Source organism: Notolabrus celidotus, chromosome 15, assembly GCF_009762535.1.
Source record: "Notolabrus celidotus isolate fNotCel1 chromosome 15, fNotCel1.pri, whole genome shotgun sequence".
NCBI classification, from domain to species: domain Eukaryota; kingdom Metazoa; phylum Chordata; class Actinopteri; order Labriformes; family Labridae; genus Notolabrus; species Notolabrus celidotus.
The window spans coordinates 13,037,450-13,054,802 of record NC_048286.1 but is presented as its reverse complement, the minus strand read 5'-3'; the positions used below and the strand labels follow the sequence as shown (position 1 = coordinate 13,054,802).

Here is a 17,353-nt window from a genome sequence, read left to right as displayed (position 1 = left end):
GAATCACTTAAAATGTCATACTTTTATATGCTGATTGTGGTTTAGCATCAGTGCTACAAGAAGTGTGATATGTACCACAAATATACTATCAGTACAGGTATAAGTTGACTGAATGACGGAAGTAATAAAGCCAGTAAAATTATAATATATAATGTAAGTCAAGGTTTGCTCAGGCACACAAGACTACTGACTATATAACAACAGACTTTCTTAATAATAATAGACTAAAATTAAATGTATCATTTGTACAATTTTTTCTGTCAAACACGACAATGCCCCACTTTCAACCATTCTTATATCTTTAATGAGTTACATTGGATGAATGATGAACTGTACTCCTTGGCATTTAACAGTACAATGATTGCAGTGATAAAAAATGATGACCACTGCATGTTTATGTTGCTTTTAAGAATGAAAACTGTTGTTAAACTAAATATTAGTTTCTGCACAAAAATCATAATAATGCCTACTAACTTCTTTGAATGAAGCATGAAGATTTAAAAAAGAATGTTAATATTTTTTGTCAGTATACCTGCAACAGATGAAATTGGTATAAAGAAGAATTACAGCCATAACAGCTTTCATCAATGCTGGCGGTCAAAGGAGACTGACCTTTTTGTCTTAATAATAACTCTGAACCCATCTGACAGCTCGTTCCAAAACAACGAGACATAACATACACTGTTAACATTTTTTTGATTCTACAAAATCATCTCTGAATCATCATGCAAATGTCTGTCCTGCATATCTCCCTGCTGAGTACTGCCTGCAGGAATGAGATATTTTAAACAGTTGAATATGTACTCAAGATTTCAAGCAGCATTACTTTCTCTTTATTTTAGCCTCTCTTGTTTATATTGGTATTCACATTAGCAATCTATTACTCATATTCACAAAAAAACATAAACCTACAGTACATACTGTACATCCTTCATACTCTCACAGGATGAAACTATGTTTTCAATCCAGACCCACACGCCTGTGACTTATTTCCTTAATCTCCAGTTTTGTTTTGTCTTCTGACATATAACAGTGCCTTGTGTACAGTCTGTGAATGTCCAAAGTAGACAGCTGTTGAGGCTGAAGTGTGTCGTCACAGAGACCACCAGAGCCGCTGTAGAGAAGGCACTTATTAGTGACAGTTAAATTCTGATTGGCTTTTGGTTGTGTCGGTTAAGCTCCTCCCTTGGTGGGTGAGGGAGGAAAGAACTTATGAGTACTGCTGTGTGAAGTTCTGGTGGAACTCTTTGACTTTGCTCAGCAGGATCTTCAGCTTGTCTGTCGGTGGCAAGATGGTCATTCTGGGAGGGCAGAGAGCAGAAGAGCAGCAATCAACCAAGAAACTATTTCATTCACACTCCATGCTTTGATTGGGATTTAAAAGCTAAAAACATTGACAATGTATAAAAATGGATTACACGCTTCCATTTCCTCTCATTGTAAAAAAGTGAAGCCAATAAACAACCCTGATGGATTACTGACACATTACAATGTAGCCTTTTCTTGCAGGCAATGCATGGGCATTGGGCAAGTAATCAGGCTGGTGGAGCCATTAAATTGAAACCACACCTCTTCTGCTACAGCAATTGGCAACAGAGCTGTCAATCGTGATGTCACATCCTCTCTCTTTTACATCAAACAATTGAATAAAAATCTGTATGACATCATCATCAGCTAACTACTACGACAGAAAGCATTGTTTAACTTTTCTGGTTTGACTCGTGTTTTTTTGCTATAATGGAGGAAGCAGGCTTAAGACTATTACTGGGGCCAATCACCAGGGGGGAGTTCTAAAGGTTTTGGCTTCACTTTATGGGAACTGTTGTGCCGTCAATATTTTATACAGACTTTGGTTAGAACGCAAAATCAAATTCAATCCATTCTCTTCCTTTAACCAAAGGGGGAGATTAAATGAGAAATCTTGTATATGATCTAAGGTGTTTGACTTCTGCTGTGCAGAGATGAGGACAAAGTTGATTTAATATAGTGTTTTTACAGGCTACAGATCTGCATGAAGAGGATACTGCATCTTACCTAGTAACATGTAACTTTTACAAGTAAGTGACTCTTTCCGATGTGATGTGAGCTTTATAAATTGCTGTCAGCTAAGCTCATAGAGAGATTTGAAAGGGGCTTTGATATCAAAATTCATCATTCACAACAATGGTGTACAGTCACTAATTAGTGAACAGTCAAAACTTGAGAACCAAGAGTTCGGATAATGCAAGTCAGCAAAAAAAGGAAACATTCTTCTGATCAAGTTTTTTTCCTTTAGTTTTTAGGCTCAACTTAGAAACAAGGGAGTAGTTACAAGCCTTTTCTTGGACTTTTAATAGCTCAAATTATGAGCCAGTTTAATACTTAAAAAGGTAGAAAATCAGTTATTATAATGTCAAATTGTAAATTTGTTATTTTCAGCCCTAATACAAGATGCATGTTTCTATTATAATGTGTTCTGTACCTGAAATGGTAGGTTCCGTCCTTCTGGCCAAAGCCGCTTCCAGGCACAAGGCAGATCCCCGTCTCCTCCAGCATCTTCATGCAGTAAAACATATCTGGCTGCTGACCGCTTTCCTAACAGAGAGGAAAACAAACATCAGAGTAAGTACTATTTGAGACTTCATATTCTGAGAAAATTAAGGTTGCAACTAAAAGGTATTTAAAAGTATTCTGCGACTTTGAGGTTTCAATGAGTGTAGTTTGCTGTGAACATAAACTGTATTTATAGGAGACCTATGACTCATTGTAGCCTTCTTACTTAAAGTACTATTCATCTTTTTTGAAGCACTCCCACTTCAATGCTTTCTAGGAACACTGTTATTTTATTGTATCATACTACAAGGATTTTTAATTTGTAGGAAATCAAATCTGTGCTGAGTAAAATTGTACAGAGGTAAATTCAGGAACAGCTCTATTGAGAATCTTTTTGTTACAAGCAGTACATTCTTGTGCTTTGTACATACAAATGTGTTACAAAGGTATTTATACACCACCATATTCCCGGAGAACCTCCTTAAAAACTCTTCAAAGTTCTTCCATTATAACTGTTAATTGTTTCTACACTTTCAGGGCAACCATTTTGTTCAGTTTCATTATTGCTGTATTCATGAGTAATTTGAGTCCTTTAGAGCTGTACTCTGAGTAAGCACAATAAAGTTCCCTCATCAACAGAAAGATAACCAAAGACTAGTGGAAATTAAAAAACAAATGAGTACTGTTTTGAGGTTCAACAAATGTGAAGTACATCTCATCTTCTCCAGATAAAAGACACTTCAGTAAAAATCCCTCAGCCTTAGAGGTGGTTGAATGAGCTCAGTTGGCTGCTCAGCAGCTCTATTTGAGGCGTGCATGGTAATGTTAGCAAGACAGATGTTAAAGGCTTTGCGTTCATACAGGTTTTAGGGTTACAGCACGGCTAAAAACAAATAAGAGACGCTGTGCGGAGTCACTGCGATTGATCAGGTGTCAGTAGGTCAGTTTTCCTCTGACCTTCTAATGTGTTAGTGTAATCAGATTCTCAGCTCGGCTCATCAACCCCCCCTGAAGTTCCTACTGAGCAGTCAACCTCAGCAGGGACACAACAACAAGCTATTGGAAATCATTTGTTCCCTTAAGCAGACAGGGAGGTGGATGCACCGAACCCGGTTAAAGAGTTACTTAATGCAGCAGAGTGCATGAGAATGCACCGATGCTTTCTTGTCTATCTGCACTTCATATTTTTTCCTGCAAAACTATTTAATAGCAGCTATTGAGTATCCGTGCTAAAGGTCTGTTGAGGAGGAAGCAAGTAGCAGCTTAACAAGAGTATGAAGTAGAATTCCTCTAAATGTGTATAACTTATTTTTATTCATATCTACCCACTACAATTTATCAATGCCACTTACTTGAAGTGACAATAGAGCTACTTGAATTACTGAATCATTTACGAGAAGAGGGTAAGGACTGACCATGGCCTCTTTGACGGCCTTCTCGGGGATGGTTATGCATGGGAAGGAGTACATGGCACCCTGCACGGGATTGCAGCTGATGCCTTTCACCGTATTAAGAACTTGCTCTGTAAGCTTGGCCTTCTCTGCCAAGGCACTTAAAGTGGCTGTGCGCTCCTGGATGAGGGAGAGACAAGGAAAAACACACGACAGAGAAAGTGAGAGTAAATCAACCAGAGACGGTACGAGAAGCGGAAAAAACAAATCACAACATTTGTGATGCTTGGACTGGCTGTTCTACAGTCAGTTATCTCATGTGGAAATCCTCGGTTTTGCAAACTCAAGGAGGTTGTTAGACACAATTGTCTTACTGGTTCTACTTCAAAAAAAGGTGTTTTAGATAATATGACGGAGTCTATTTCTTTATCTTTTTTAAAAGTGAAACAATGGCCTGCTGTTTCTCTCAAATTGTAATTAAGTTTTCTGCTTGAATGTTTACAAATTACATCTATGAAAAAGTTATGAATTCTAGGATTGAAATTATCTTAAATATCTTAATGTCATTATGAAAAATGTCACAAAGCAGCTCCATGCATGATATAATAAAAATACTAATAATAATGATAATAAGATGATTATAATTATAATAATGATCATCATCATCATCATCATAATAATAACAATAATAATAATAATAATGTTGATAATGCTAATACTAGTAATAGTATTAATGTTAATAATGTTATTAATAATAATAATAATAATAATAATAATAATAATAATAATAATAATAATAATAATAAACAGTATTGTGATGCACTGACCATTACAATGATTGCAGTCCCTCGTTGCCGTAAGAAAATCATTTACAACCACAATTGACTCACTTATTACCAGCAATAATTAACAGGAAATAACATTGTATAATGCATACTGAATGTCTTACAGAATGATATTAGTTGGATAAAGATAAAAAAAAGTGAAATAAAGTGAAGAAAGTTCTGGCAATTTTGCTACAGCAACGTTTAACCTCTGTGCCAAACACTACTCCAGAAAAGTAAATCAGCTACGAATTACCAAAAGGTGAGACAATTCTGCAGTTTTTATGTCTCACCTTGAAAAATAAAGCAATAAAGCCAAGTAAAATCCATAATCAACAGCACTCGAGAGTGTGAAATGATACTTCTGTCACTGTACCGATAGTCAACCTAAAAGGTCAAGCTACAGAATACTGGTGGATTAATTATTTTGTTGCGAGCCAAATGCAAATAAATAGTTGTGGGATGTAGACTGTATACCTTGATGAAGTTGGCATATGAGGGTTCTCCAGGCTGTGGAGGGTTGACCACCAGGTCCATCAAAGCCTGTCCAGGAACAGGAGGACACAGACGGACGGACACCAGCTTGGTCAACTGAGCCTTCACCTCATCGTCCATGTTGATGATCTCCATGTAGCCTCCGCGGAAACCACACCTAAGAGGGAGGGAAAGCATGTGGATGTGCCTAAGAAACATAAAGAACCCAGAAAAGAGCGCAGGGTGTTTTAAAAACAACTTACTCTCCCATGTAGCATTTGGAGGTAGAGTGGAAAGATGCCAGCTCCACTGTGTTGTAGTACTCTGGCCCCATGTCAAACAGAACCTTCTTAAAAGAGTGGAACTGGCAACCTTCAGCATACACATTATCCTGATACACCTGGGAGATAAACACAGAATGACACTTGTTACAGGAAACAGAGCACAAAAGAGAAGCTGCATGTTAAAAGTGATGTAGATAGAGTACCTCATCAGCCATGAGGAAGAGACGTTCCTTTGCTGCAAATCGAATCACATCCTCAATGCAGTCTCTGTTCTGAACCTGACCTGTGAATGAGAAAGACCCATCAAGGAGAGAGTTTTGAAGTAGTTATAAAGCAAGCAGTTATGTCTATTTGCTGCCATCTTGTGGCTCTTCTTTGAGAAGTGCAGGGATTGTTATTAAAGAGAGACATAATTATATGGACAATTTATGCAGGTAGGACTCAATAATCTTAATTCCTGGGTGTGCTTGAGGAGGTTGTGTATGTGTACCATGTAGCTGCAGAACCCCAGATAGATTCTAGCTCTATGAAATGCTTTATATTTTGTTTCCATGACCCCGGAATTATCAATCAAAATTGTAAAAACATCTGTGACCTATTTTGAGGCTACATGATGAAAGCTGAGCCACCACCTAGGCAGAGAGGAAGTCAACAACATGTTGCTCAGAACAGGAATAAAGTTAGGAAGTAGACCTCGAGTTCAGGTTGTTGTTAAACCAATGTTTTCAAGATGAACAGTCTCAACTTTAGGATGTTATGTGGTATATCAGGAGAAGCAATGCAAAATAATTACCAAAAACATGTTTTTATGACCCGTTTCCTACCCCCTAAAGCTGTTATTCTGTATTAGTTAGAGTGCTGAGCCGGATGTTTTCATATGTATGAAAAACGAGAAACAGCTAACACAAACTAGAACCACTTATATGGAAAACACACAGAATACTTTACCAGTGGGGTTTCCGGGGTTGATAATGCACAGGGCTCGAGGATTGCAGTGTTGCCGGGCCTCATCCAAGGAACGCTGCAGCTCGCTGATGTCCATGCTCCAGCATTTCTCCTCGTTAAGGTAATAGTTGACCTGAACTGCGCCCAGCTCAGCCAGAGCGGCTGAGTACAGGGGATACTGAGGTATGGAGATCATAACGCCTGCGCGGCTGGCACCCTCGCCACAAACAAGCAACTTCAGCATGGTCTACAAGAGCAGGATGGAGAGATGAGGTCAGAACTGCATGTAAACAATGTGGCATATTACAAACGTGAGGTAAAGACTGAAAGAGTTTGAGTTTGGTGCTCTGCATCTGTGTTTCTCTTTTTCAGGGAGGCATCACTTGTTAGTTTAATAACACCAATGAGCCAATTAAAACAAAGGTTAATAGAGAACCAATACTGAGGGGTTTTAAAGAAGGTAATTCAGCTTATAGAAGATAACAACTAAAAGGCTTTGGCCTCAGTGATCCTACTTTATTATCACACAGGTTTTATTTTTGAAGGCGTTTATTTTCCATTATTTTGCAGCTTTAATTTTCTTATTTGTCTTTTAAAAAGAGACCCCACTGATGAAGGCTTCATTGCAAGACACATCTAATTTGTTGAGTCAGCTGTGTGAATAAATTCAACATGCTAAGATGAAGACAAAGTAGCTTTACAGCATAACTCTGCAGGAGGGTTTCATTGCATTCCTGATCTCTTAGGAGAACTAAACACTCAGTATTGAAAGTAGAGCAGGGAGAAAGTCAGCAGAACAAATGAAAGGTAATTTGTACCACAATGCCGTCGCTGGCCCCTGTAGTGAGGTAAATGTTGTCTGGGTCGCAGGGCACACCGCCATCCCTTCGCTCAATGTAGCGGGCAACATCGTGACGCACAGCATCGATGCCCTGACTGGCACTGTAGGAACCTGAGGGAGAAACACGTGGAGGTAAGACCAGCTGCTGTAACAGCTTATACTTTAACACAATAAGATATAGCCAAAGAGCAAACTTAAAGGCACATGTGAGCATATAATGATGAGACTAAAGGTGATCATTAGCAGCCGGGGTGATGCAAAGCGTTTTGTGCTTGGACAGAGATACACACCCATACTGTTCCCCCCACAGGACTGCAGAATGCGGCGTGCTCTACTTTTAGCATCCTCTGGGAAGGTGCTGTCATTCAGCAGTTCAGGGTAGGAGCAGAGTGCCAAGACCTTGAAATAAAGAGAGGTGTGAGGGTGAAAGCGATGTTATGCAATTTCCTTCACATATTACTGCATGGTGCAGGAAAGAAATGATTGACAGCAATTTGGCTGTGGAGGAAGAAATCAGTTTCATCAACATTGACAGGTCAGAAGGGAGGTGTTAAATTTAGATGAAAGGTGGGGGGAGGGGCATAGGAGCAGACCTGTCTGAAGAAAGTGATTGGCTGCTGGCCCATGGCGTGTGCATCACCGATGTTGGCCTTTATGACCTCGGCAAAAGGCTTCTTCATTCCCTGCAATGCCACAAGAAGTAAATGCGTAAATGATACAGGAAAAGGTGTGAACAATTAGAGCATTAAGTTTAAACACAACACATGACATCATTATTTTTCTGAAATATATAACGACTAACTGTTAACACAGCTGACTACAATGACTAAAGGGAACACGGTGGTCTGGGAAGCACTTGCAGCTCCATAACACCCTTGACACTGTGCCTACACACATTCATAAACATACATAACTTTGCCATAAATATGCATGCTGCAAGAGGCTGAGAGTGCAGCAGCTGCTGAGATCACAGCAGCTTCAGTGGTTCACACATGACCACATTCAGGGATGACTTATATCAGCTGTTAGCTTGGCTGCATTTGTGACTTCCCTGCACTTGGGTGCTAATGCCAGATATTAAAACTAAAATGCTCAATAAACAGTTATCTTATCATATCTTTATTTTGACCATGTCTGTACGTGAATTAAGAGGAATAAACAAATTGGTAGAGGACTTTCTGTGACTCCAGACTATATGAAACCCTGAAGTAAAGTTGCTATGAACAGGCAGCTTTTCCATGGATGTTACAGCTTTCACAGCTAAATTGGCCAAAAAAAACCCTATGCAGGCACAAAACAAGGACATGAAACTGGCCCTGCTGTGCTTTTATGAGGAAAGAAATGCATTCTACAAGTTTATTATTAAATATGTTTTAATCTGAAACCCAAATGTAAACACAACTTCTTTTGCAAGAAAAAAACATCCATTTTATTTTCCATGGGGTTAGTTTTACAGCCCACTTTATCTTTCTTGTATACCTTTCATACACACGCTTGCAGAACACTAGAAAGAGCATGTGCAAAGTTTAATACATGCTCTATTTTTTACATTAAACTTGATTAATAAGAAGGGTTTAAGAAGCCGTTACGTAAAAAATATTTAGCATGTCTGCAAAAACCTTAATGCAGATGGCTTGAGCAAACATGGGAAGTTTCCACCCATGCAAACCATGTAATCCTGCTGATACCACTGACCTCTTGACACATTCACACACAGACTTTTCACTTCCTCAGTGAAGAGTGAGAGAGAAAAGGATGTGTCAGCAGGAAACTTCATGCAAGAAATGATATGAACGACTCAACTACCAGACTGGAAGGTGCACATTTACCGTCCTCTTAAACAACAATTAACATTTCTAAAAAAAAAATAACTCCTTGAGCAGGTGAGACCACTGACAGAGGACACATGGTGATGCAGGCAGACACAGGCACGTACACACACTGTTAACACCAGATGTTGGAACAGCGTGACACTGTGGAGAGGCCGCAAGTTGAACCTCACACTGACATCCTGCTGTAATCAAAACAGCCTGTTTGTTTGAATTTTCCAGTCCAGTTCACTTTTTAGGAGGCTCTCCCTGCGATCCCATTGGTCACATATAAGAGGCGTATCCTGGCCCGGACCAATAACATTACAATGGGAGAATAACACCCCCAGGTCAACGAAACCGCCTGTTCGTGCTGAGGAGGTCTTTTAGAGACAAACTGACCTCTGCTCCTTGGGACTAACCCGTGATGTTTGTCCTTCATCGCTGATAAAAAACACCAACAAAGAAATGCTGTAGTTCTGACAGATGATAAAACTCAGGCACTGTTTGTTTTTTTCTTTTGTTTTTTTAACTTCCAAGGCTTTGCAAAGGGAACATGTTGTGTCTGAAGCTGTACAAGTAAAGTGCAAAGTGTACGTATTAAATAAATAGATAGAAAACTATCCCTTTACACAGGTTGATAGAAAAAAACTCATTATTTAGATCAATATATTTTAAATTCCTACAATTTGTGTTCTGCACAAAGCGTTTCCCTTTGGCAGAATATCTGAAGAGAGTTTGTCAAAAAATGTCTTTGTTTGTCTCTAGTCTGTTCCCCTAGCGATTCTCTAAATTGTCCCTATTCACTATCAGCAATGTGCTCATTAAGACAAACAAAGACCATAACGACCGTGTGTAAAGCCTTTATCTGTGTTAACTGGTACAGTCAGCTGGCTCAAAGTCTGCCTTATTTTATTCCCCGGTTAATAAGGCTATGAAGGCTGAACACAGCTTTAGTATATGGGGGAAGAAAACAGAACAAGGACTGCCTTGTACTTTAAAGAAGTACAAAGATCTCAGTTACAAAATGACACCATGTGGAAGAAACTGGAGGAGGGGATCAGGGTGTGCGTTTGTGTTTGATACATGAATAAAAGGTAGATTACCTCTGCGACCTGTTTCCCAAAGTAATCCGAACACATCCAATCTGCAGCTTGAAAGGGAGGTGTACATAAAATAAAGGGGAGGAACAAAGATGGAAGGACTACACTTGATCCGTCTGTGGGTACATTTTTTGCCTTCTTGGCTGGCCACTGTACTTTTGAAAGGTCTGGCACAGGCAGTGAACAATGACACTGCAGATTTCCCCGTCTCACATGGAACTGTGGTGATTTGAGAGTCCATTACCAGTTGTAAAAAGTTGTGTACTTACCCTTTTCTTCCACCAAATCATTACTATCCCTTGATAACATAGCTGTGTTTAATCAGCTGAATTACAGCACAATTTCTTCTGCTCATTGAACACCTAAATATCAGATCGATAACGCCTGATCAAATTCTGGTACAGTGAGGACGGAAATCTTATAAAAGGCACAGGGGGATCAGCTGCTGAGAGGCATTAGTCCACAGGAACAGCACATAAAACCTATAATGCTGGTGGGCCATCTGGTTAAAAAGGTCAGCACTGTCATTACAGTCCCTGCTGGCCTGTGTTACCTTGCCTTTCACCTGTGCAAGGACCTGTTGGCATACTCATCTTCCTTCCTGAGCAAAGCACTCAAGAGAGGACAGTTTTCACACCACACTGCACTCGGTACACTAACAGTTGGTTGCCACATCACCATAAACTGTGTAAGAGGAAGGGATCAAACTGAGCTTGAATGTTTTGTTTTTATAGTGCTGATTAATGTAAAGGATATCTGTATTTTATATATTTAAACAAAATATTTAAAATGTATGATGCAGACTTTTAGATATAACCTCAGCCACTCCTACTGGTTTCTAGATGGTGCATCACAGAGATAAAAGTCTGTATGGTGTCTACAGCTGTCAAATAAACTACGTGATAAGGGACAGGAAGGTTGAAGATAAAGTTATGAGCATCCACAGAAGGTCAGACAGAAAGATACTGATGCTGATGAAAAATGCAATCTCGGGTTTTACTTTGACCTCTCTCTGGGGATCTTTATTTCTTTCCATGTCTGGTTAGACATTAACATTAAACAAGGAAGATATCCGGCTCATAAGAGATGACACACTTTCCAGCACGATAAACAACCTCCGGAACTGCTGTCTAACTGATGGACTTTGACAAGAGGGTGTGTTCAAAGAGCAGATATTGATAATACACTTTCAGTTTGGGATAATGTTTACACCTTGTTGGTGAGAGCATAACCAGGAATCTGAGCTTACTGATCCACAGTTTTGTCAAAGACAAGACCCTGATTGGATATCTACTAGGGGCTGAAAAGCACACAGTCAGCAAATGAACATGCTGATTAAATTTTTATTGCATTTAATCTATCATTAAAACTCAATGTCCAAGAGAATCAAATGTTCTTTATGGCTCGTTGTAACTGTTTTCAAGTACTTCTTCTTCTTTTAAATAAAGTTAAATAAATCCCTTCTGTGAAATATTAAATCCCCTCTTGTACTGATAAATCTAGTTTGTTGTTTTACTAAAAGCTGCACAACTTTAGTCACAGTGTGGCCGTTAGAAGAAGCATACATGAGCTGATAAAATAAAAAGACAAACAACATTAATTTCACAGTGACGGATGAGAAGCTGGACTTTCACGTGGTACACAACAGAAACAAAGCATGGTCCATGGAGGATGGAGGTGATACAAACACACGAACACTGAGATAGCACAGCCTCTTGTACAGACCTCAGACAGCTCCCTCTCCAGCTCCACAGCCCGCGCCACGATGGGCCCCCGCACGGCGTACTCCACCTTCTTCACCGTGGGGTTCATGGTGTCGATGGTCAACACTTTGCCCCGGGACGTCACTCCGTTCTCGGACATTTTCTCTTGGGGGAGTCCGCGCCGCGTCGCACTCAGACTCGATAACGCTCTGCCAGGAGAGGAGTAGGATAGAGGAGGAGAGGTCAGTGAGCGGACCCTGGGTGCTGCACCGGCGCCGGGCCGCTGCACTCCACTGCAGCCAGCGAACAACTCGCTTCGCCCCCGGCTGAACACTCTGGGGGACAGCAGCTGCATCCGCGTGGCTGACATTTTACACGGCCGTCTCTTTTTCTATCTGAACAAGTGAAACTTTTCAAGCCTCAGTCGTGCGCTGCGACCTGCAAAACACCGGTTGCCTCACTCGAGAAGAGTGAAATTTAAGTTGTGCAAGTGGAGCAACAACCTAAAAATGACCATGCGCTCAGACCTTTGGACCCCTGCAGAGGTGAAAGTACAAAGGGGGGATTTGAAAGTGATCAATCCTAGGATGTATCTAAAGATCCTGACTGCATCAACTCTCAGTGACTCTGCTTCCCTCTCTGCAAGTGTGGGGGTTTGTTCCCTGTACACATGGTAACGATACAACCCGCCAGAGTATCCCACCCCTTTGTGTGGCTTTATGTCCACCCCTCCTTCTCCCCCGTTATCCAACACACCGTGGGGCTGTCAGTCTAGTCCTGTTCTCCGGTTACTGAGCCCACACGGCCTTGGGGGAGTGACGTGGATCGAAGAGGGAGGGGGATCATGTAACCCAACAGGGTGAAGCTTTCAACTTTGTGCCGGGCTCACTGCACACACTGAGCCCATCTTTTTGTTCTGGGAGCTCCACGCGGTTTGGCAGGAGAGTCTGAATTCTTCATAGTTAAAAAAAAAAAAGAAAAAAGAGATGCTCCTCCTATCTCAACCAGAGCCCTTTGGTTCCTCGTTTTGCTGAGGTGGCTAAATGAGAGCTTACAAAATGAAAACACAATATCTAAAATATCTCTGGAGTAATTTAAATCCTGTATGGTTCCATTTGTCAGGACAGTAGCTAAGTGCTTACAGCTCTTTATAGGGAAGTTCGGACTGGGTTACACCACTGGTTCGTGTTTCACAGGTTAAACTAGGACAGCGAAGAAATTCAGGGGGGGTGGGACTGACTACCAAGTGGGGACGGGCCCCTATAATGGGCCTGAAAGTTTTCTATTACGCTTTTGTTTTGTTTTGTTGTAACTGCAATAAGATAACTAAAATCATCTGAATAAATAAATAAACATTCAGAATTCTTTTCTGGAAAAAGGGGAGTCTCTGTTTACAATTGTACCGCAGCTGTCTGTCAACAGCAGGCAGCTCCTGGGTTGCTGAGTGGACAGCAGCTGCGGAACAGACCGTGAGCCTTGATCAACCAATGTGGATGCGGCTATTAGTGTGATTTAAACAGCTGTCTATGTATAAAAACGCTTGTCATTGTCATTGTCATATTTTCATAGCATCAAATGTGGCTGAATTTGACTGAAAGTAAACTGTAGGTTTTTAGAGTTTTATTTTACTTCATGAGGTTAGATTATACCAAATAATGCCCTCTTGTTGTTATTCAACAAATCACTTGGCTTCAAATAATCTTGTTTAAAGAGGTGGACAGTCTAAAGGTCGATATTGTGCGGTTACATTTGGAAAAATTGTAACAAAAATAATATTAATATGTAGCTTAGATATGAGTCAGTTAACCAGGTTACTTTTAAGCATATATTTTTGTTTAATGCAAATAAACCTGTATTATAGCAGCAATGTTATATTTTGTAGGGTTGGCTGTGGTGATGGGGCCCACTGAGATATCTTTTCAGGGGGGGCAGAATTCCTGGCGACGCCTCTGGCTGTATCTGTTGCGACCTATTTGAAGTGTAATTTAGCATTCACTACAAATACTATGATGCTTGAATGGGATGGCTGTTCTCAGTTTGTATTTGTATACTGTATCTGCCCCTTAAAAATAATAAATAAATAAATAAATACATACATAAACAAGTCAACCTCAGTACCTACAATACATGTCTGAGATGATTGTGTTAGCATAAAAGACGCTGCAATCATCATGGCTTAGGTATTCATTAAATGGAGTGCGTGTTCACAAATCAGTGTTATTATGGCAACATGCAGTGAGGTAATTGAGTTATACTCTGAGAGCAATGGCTGTTTTTGACATTTTTAATTGGTCGTTATTAAAGGGAATAATGGATGCTCTCAGTTTGTGTCTGTTCTTAGAGTCCAAAATAAAGGCAATGTGCTTCACAGCTGTCGAATCAATGACAGAGATACGAAAACCACACACAATCGTTTTTCACTTTCAAAGTGCGTAATGTCAAATAGTAACAATAAAGCATAAGAACACTTTGGTTGCTGTTGTGTCTTCATGTTAGGTAAATGGTTAACAGTTTTTTGGGGTTAAGCTGGTGATGGACATTCAACAAATATAACCTAAGCAGTGTTCTTTTATTGTTCACATTAGAAAAAGTACAATTGTGAACAAACCAATCCAATACACAGACACCCAGAGAAAGTTACCATTCAACACTAGTATTCAACATGTCAAAATCAACCAGAGCAGTACTCAGTACTCATCCCAGTGTAACAAAGATTTTTCATGACTCTAAGGTTTTTGAATCACAGTACACTCCCAGCAAAAAAGTTGGTGTTCCTTTAGTTCAACGTAAGCTAAGTGCTGCTACAAGACTAGCCTTGACTCCAGTGAAGTTAGACTCAACAGTGACTTTGCTGATGAATGCAAACAAAACTTAAAGCACTTTACTTTGGTAAATTTTCTGATGTTTTCATATTTGTGTTTCCATTAGTTTTAGAGTAGTTAGCACATGTGAGTCTTTATACCTCTCATCATGACAGTGCATGTTTGCGTTCATCAAAAAGGATATGAGATCAATCTAAATGTCAGTAGATATCTGCTGACTTGTTAATCAATAGACAACAATGACATCATTGAAATTCAAGCTCTTGTGAAGAAGATAATAATCTAATTAAAACCCAGTGGCTGCAACTATGTCAGAGAGTGTTTGTGTGGCCATGGTGCGTAATGCAAAGGTGGGCACTGACAGTGGGACAAGCAGGAAGAGCTGGTGTTGTTGTGTCTGAAGTCCAAAGCTTTTGCACTCTTCTGTAACAAGATAGCACTGCAGCGGCTGGTGAGTGAATCCAAGGATAAAGTTGTCAGTGTTGCTCCTCTGAGCCCTCTCCTCTGGGGAAACACACACAGTCTCCTCCTGCGTGAAGTAGCGTGTGGTGCTGAAGATGTAGAAGAGCTTCAAGAGCTCCCAGCACCTGGGCTTTGAGGGCAATGGAAGGTCACTGTGGGAATGATTGGTGGGAGTGCGAACACATGAGACTGAGCGACGGGTTTCGCGGTTGATGAGGAAAAGTGCCAGGACATCAGGGCGTAGGGATACAGATCCTGGTAGACAGCGCTCTCCAACAGCTAGGCAGTCTCTCAAGTGCTCCACCAGGGGTGTCCAGAAACGGCCTACCAGCCCACTCTCGGCTCTGTGCAGAGAAGGGGTCGGTCCGCACAGCACACACACATCTGCCCCAGGGAGAAGCTGGAAGCGGAGTAGACGGTGAGCCACGGTGGGGCTGCCTTGAGGAAGGAAGACGGGGTAATCACAAGAGACTGAACCAGAGGTCGAGAGGGAGCGCATTAAAGCAGAAAGCAGCACAACTTCTTGCGGGGCTAGACGCCACCACTTCTCAGTTGCTGCAGCTATCCGTCCGTGGACTATAAGGCAGCCAAATTCACTGTCTGCAGCCTGAGCAAAGCCCTGCAGGGTCTCTTGGAGAAGCACAGGGTTCGGGGGCATCAGTGAATCAGCACAGTGCGTTAGGTTACCCAGGATGCCCTCTTGTTTCTCTTCCATCAGTTGATCAATGAGGCAGAAGCAGGACCGCAAATCCCTCTTCAGCCTCTCAACATTCCGGACATTGACCAGTTCATCCTGCCCCAGCACCAGCACCAGGCAGTTCCACACATTCTCCAGGAGGCGTTGTAAATGGTACTCTTCCTCTTTGCTGCTGCTGCTGCTGCCTGCACCCCCACGTCCACCTCCACCTCCACTCACAGCGATGAGCATCACACTGTCCTGGAAGACTCTCCACACCACCTTACCCCCGCCTTCAGTCTCGCAGCAGGACAACACTGCTCCCTGACCACTACCGAACATGTGGACGCCATTGAGAGAGCCGATGACAGAGAAGGGCAGCTGTTTGTGGGCTCCTCTGGTGAACAGAGGGACCCCGCTGCTGGCTGTGAGGCAAAGGAGCTGCGTGGAGCCATCCTGGAGCATCATGGGGCTAAAGCTAGCGTTAGCCGGGCTCCACTCTTGTAGACACACTAAAATGACACGCTTTTCAACTAAAGGGGTCCTTCACTAAGCTGATTGTGCTACTACAACCACAGCACGTGAGACAGACTAATATCGGTAAACCGGTGTCTAGTGTTGCATCAGTAAATGTGGAGCGTTACCTTGGTGAGCTGTTCCCCTGGAGACGCTTAAACCGCTTAAACGACCAGATAAACCTCTCTATAATGGTGGGACTTGACAAACATAAACGAGCTTTAGTAACACAATACGTTTCATGCTAGGTTAACAAAAGAGGTTACCGTCGTTTCCACAGTAACGATGTCCCATGATTCATTCTTCAAGCTATCGAGAGGCGGGTACATTCGGCTGGTCGAGCTGCAGCTGTGATTTACGAGCTCCGCGTTATCTGCTGAAGGAGCAGGACGACAACACTGACCTGGGTTCAGCCCTGAATCAGTCCCTGGTTTTCATAGAAGCGCTGGTGTTCACATGGAACTGACATCCGTTAGCTCGTTTCTCGCGAGAGTTGGTCCAGTGATCACCATGATCACGGAGTCACGTCACGCGGAGCTCACTTCTAGATGTCGTTCTATTATCATTTAGTCTATGATGTTAACTCGTGGCAATTTTATCACTGATAGTCAATTAATATACTCTGTTTTGATACACCGTTATACAACAGCTCTTCAAGATATTTTAAAATTAAACATTTGAACTCATATCCTACTTTTACACGACCAGGATCCTTAGATCAGCAGGTGGGAGTCTTATCGAACGTAATTTATCGAGATCACTCCATAAATTATTTTTTTCCAAATTTAAAATACAATAAACAAAAATCTACGTCACGCAAAACTATTGTATGCATATTTAGGTCTTTCCAATGTACATTAAAACAAGTTTTTAAAAAATCACATTAAAACAAGTTTTAATGTGATTTTTTATGAAAAACGAGTTATCCTCATTGAACCATGATCAGTGAAAATTAAAGAACACCATTGCACA

At 41.2% G+C, this 17,353-nt stretch overlaps 2 protein-coding genes across 8 annotated transcripts; both read right to left on the bottom strand.

Annotated features, from left to right (window-relative positions):
- Nucleotides 1–281: 281 nt before the first annotated feature.
- On the bottom strand, nucleotides 282–16,912 carry gpt2l (glutamic pyruvate transaminase (alanine aminotransferase) 2, like). 7 transcript variants are annotated; one of them, XM_034702777.1, is made up of 12 exons: nucleotides 16,785–16,912; nucleotides 11,928–12,114; nucleotides 7,885–7,974; nucleotides 7,582–7,690; nucleotides 7,269–7,402; nucleotides 6,454–6,697; nucleotides 5,709–5,788; nucleotides 5,485–5,621; nucleotides 5,225–5,399; nucleotides 3,948–4,103; nucleotides 2,462–2,574; nucleotides 811–1,301 (listed from the first exon to the last, which is right to left on the bottom strand). In XM_034702777.1, the coding sequence occupies exons 2-12, from the start codon at nucleotides 12,063–12,065 to the stop codon at nucleotides 1,211–1,213; spliced, it is 1,467 nt and encodes a 488-aa protein (XP_034558668.1). In that variant the 5' UTR covers nucleotides 12,066–12,114; nucleotides 16,785–16,912; the 3' UTR covers nucleotides 811–1,210. The 7 variants fall into 7 exon arrangements, with proteins under 7 accessions (XP_034558664.1, XP_034558668.1, XP_034558665.1 ...); XM_034702774.1 differs by having other exon boundaries at nucleotides 16,648–16,887; XM_034702778.1 differs by lacking the exon at nucleotides 16,785–16,912 and adding an exon at nucleotides 16,510–16,678.
- Nucleotides 14,356–16,503, bottom strand: fuz (fuzzy planar cell polarity protein). The gene has a single exon (XM_034702782.1). It carries the CDS (start codon nucleotides 16,331–16,333, stop codon nucleotides 15,014–15,016), a length of 1,320 nt encoding a protein of 439 aa, XP_034558673.1. The 5' UTR covers nucleotides 16,334–16,503; the 3' UTR covers nucleotides 14,356–15,013.
- Nucleotides 16,913–17,353: the final 441 nt, after the last annotated feature.

What these genes read in the sequence shown, in the direction of transcription:
- gpt2l (XM_034702773.1), bottom strand. Translation starts at nt 12,275, where the DNA reads ATGTCAGCCACGCGGATGCAGCTGCTGTCCCCCAGAGTGTTCAGCCGG. An exon ending in CAACCCCGGAAACCCCACTG is followed by an intron (nt 5,789 to 6,453) that starts GTAAAGTATTCT and finishes TCTCATTCACAG; the next exon opens with GTCAGGTTCAGAACAGAGAC. An exon ending in GACGGAACCTACCATTTCAG is followed by an intron (nt 1,302 to 2,461) that starts GTACAGAACACA and finishes CTGCCCTCCCAG; the next exon opens with AATGACCATCTTGCCACCGA.
- fuz (XM_034702782.1), bottom strand. Translation starts at nt 16,333, where the DNA reads ATGATGCTCCAGGATGGCTCCACGCAGCTCCTTTGCCTCACAGCCAGC.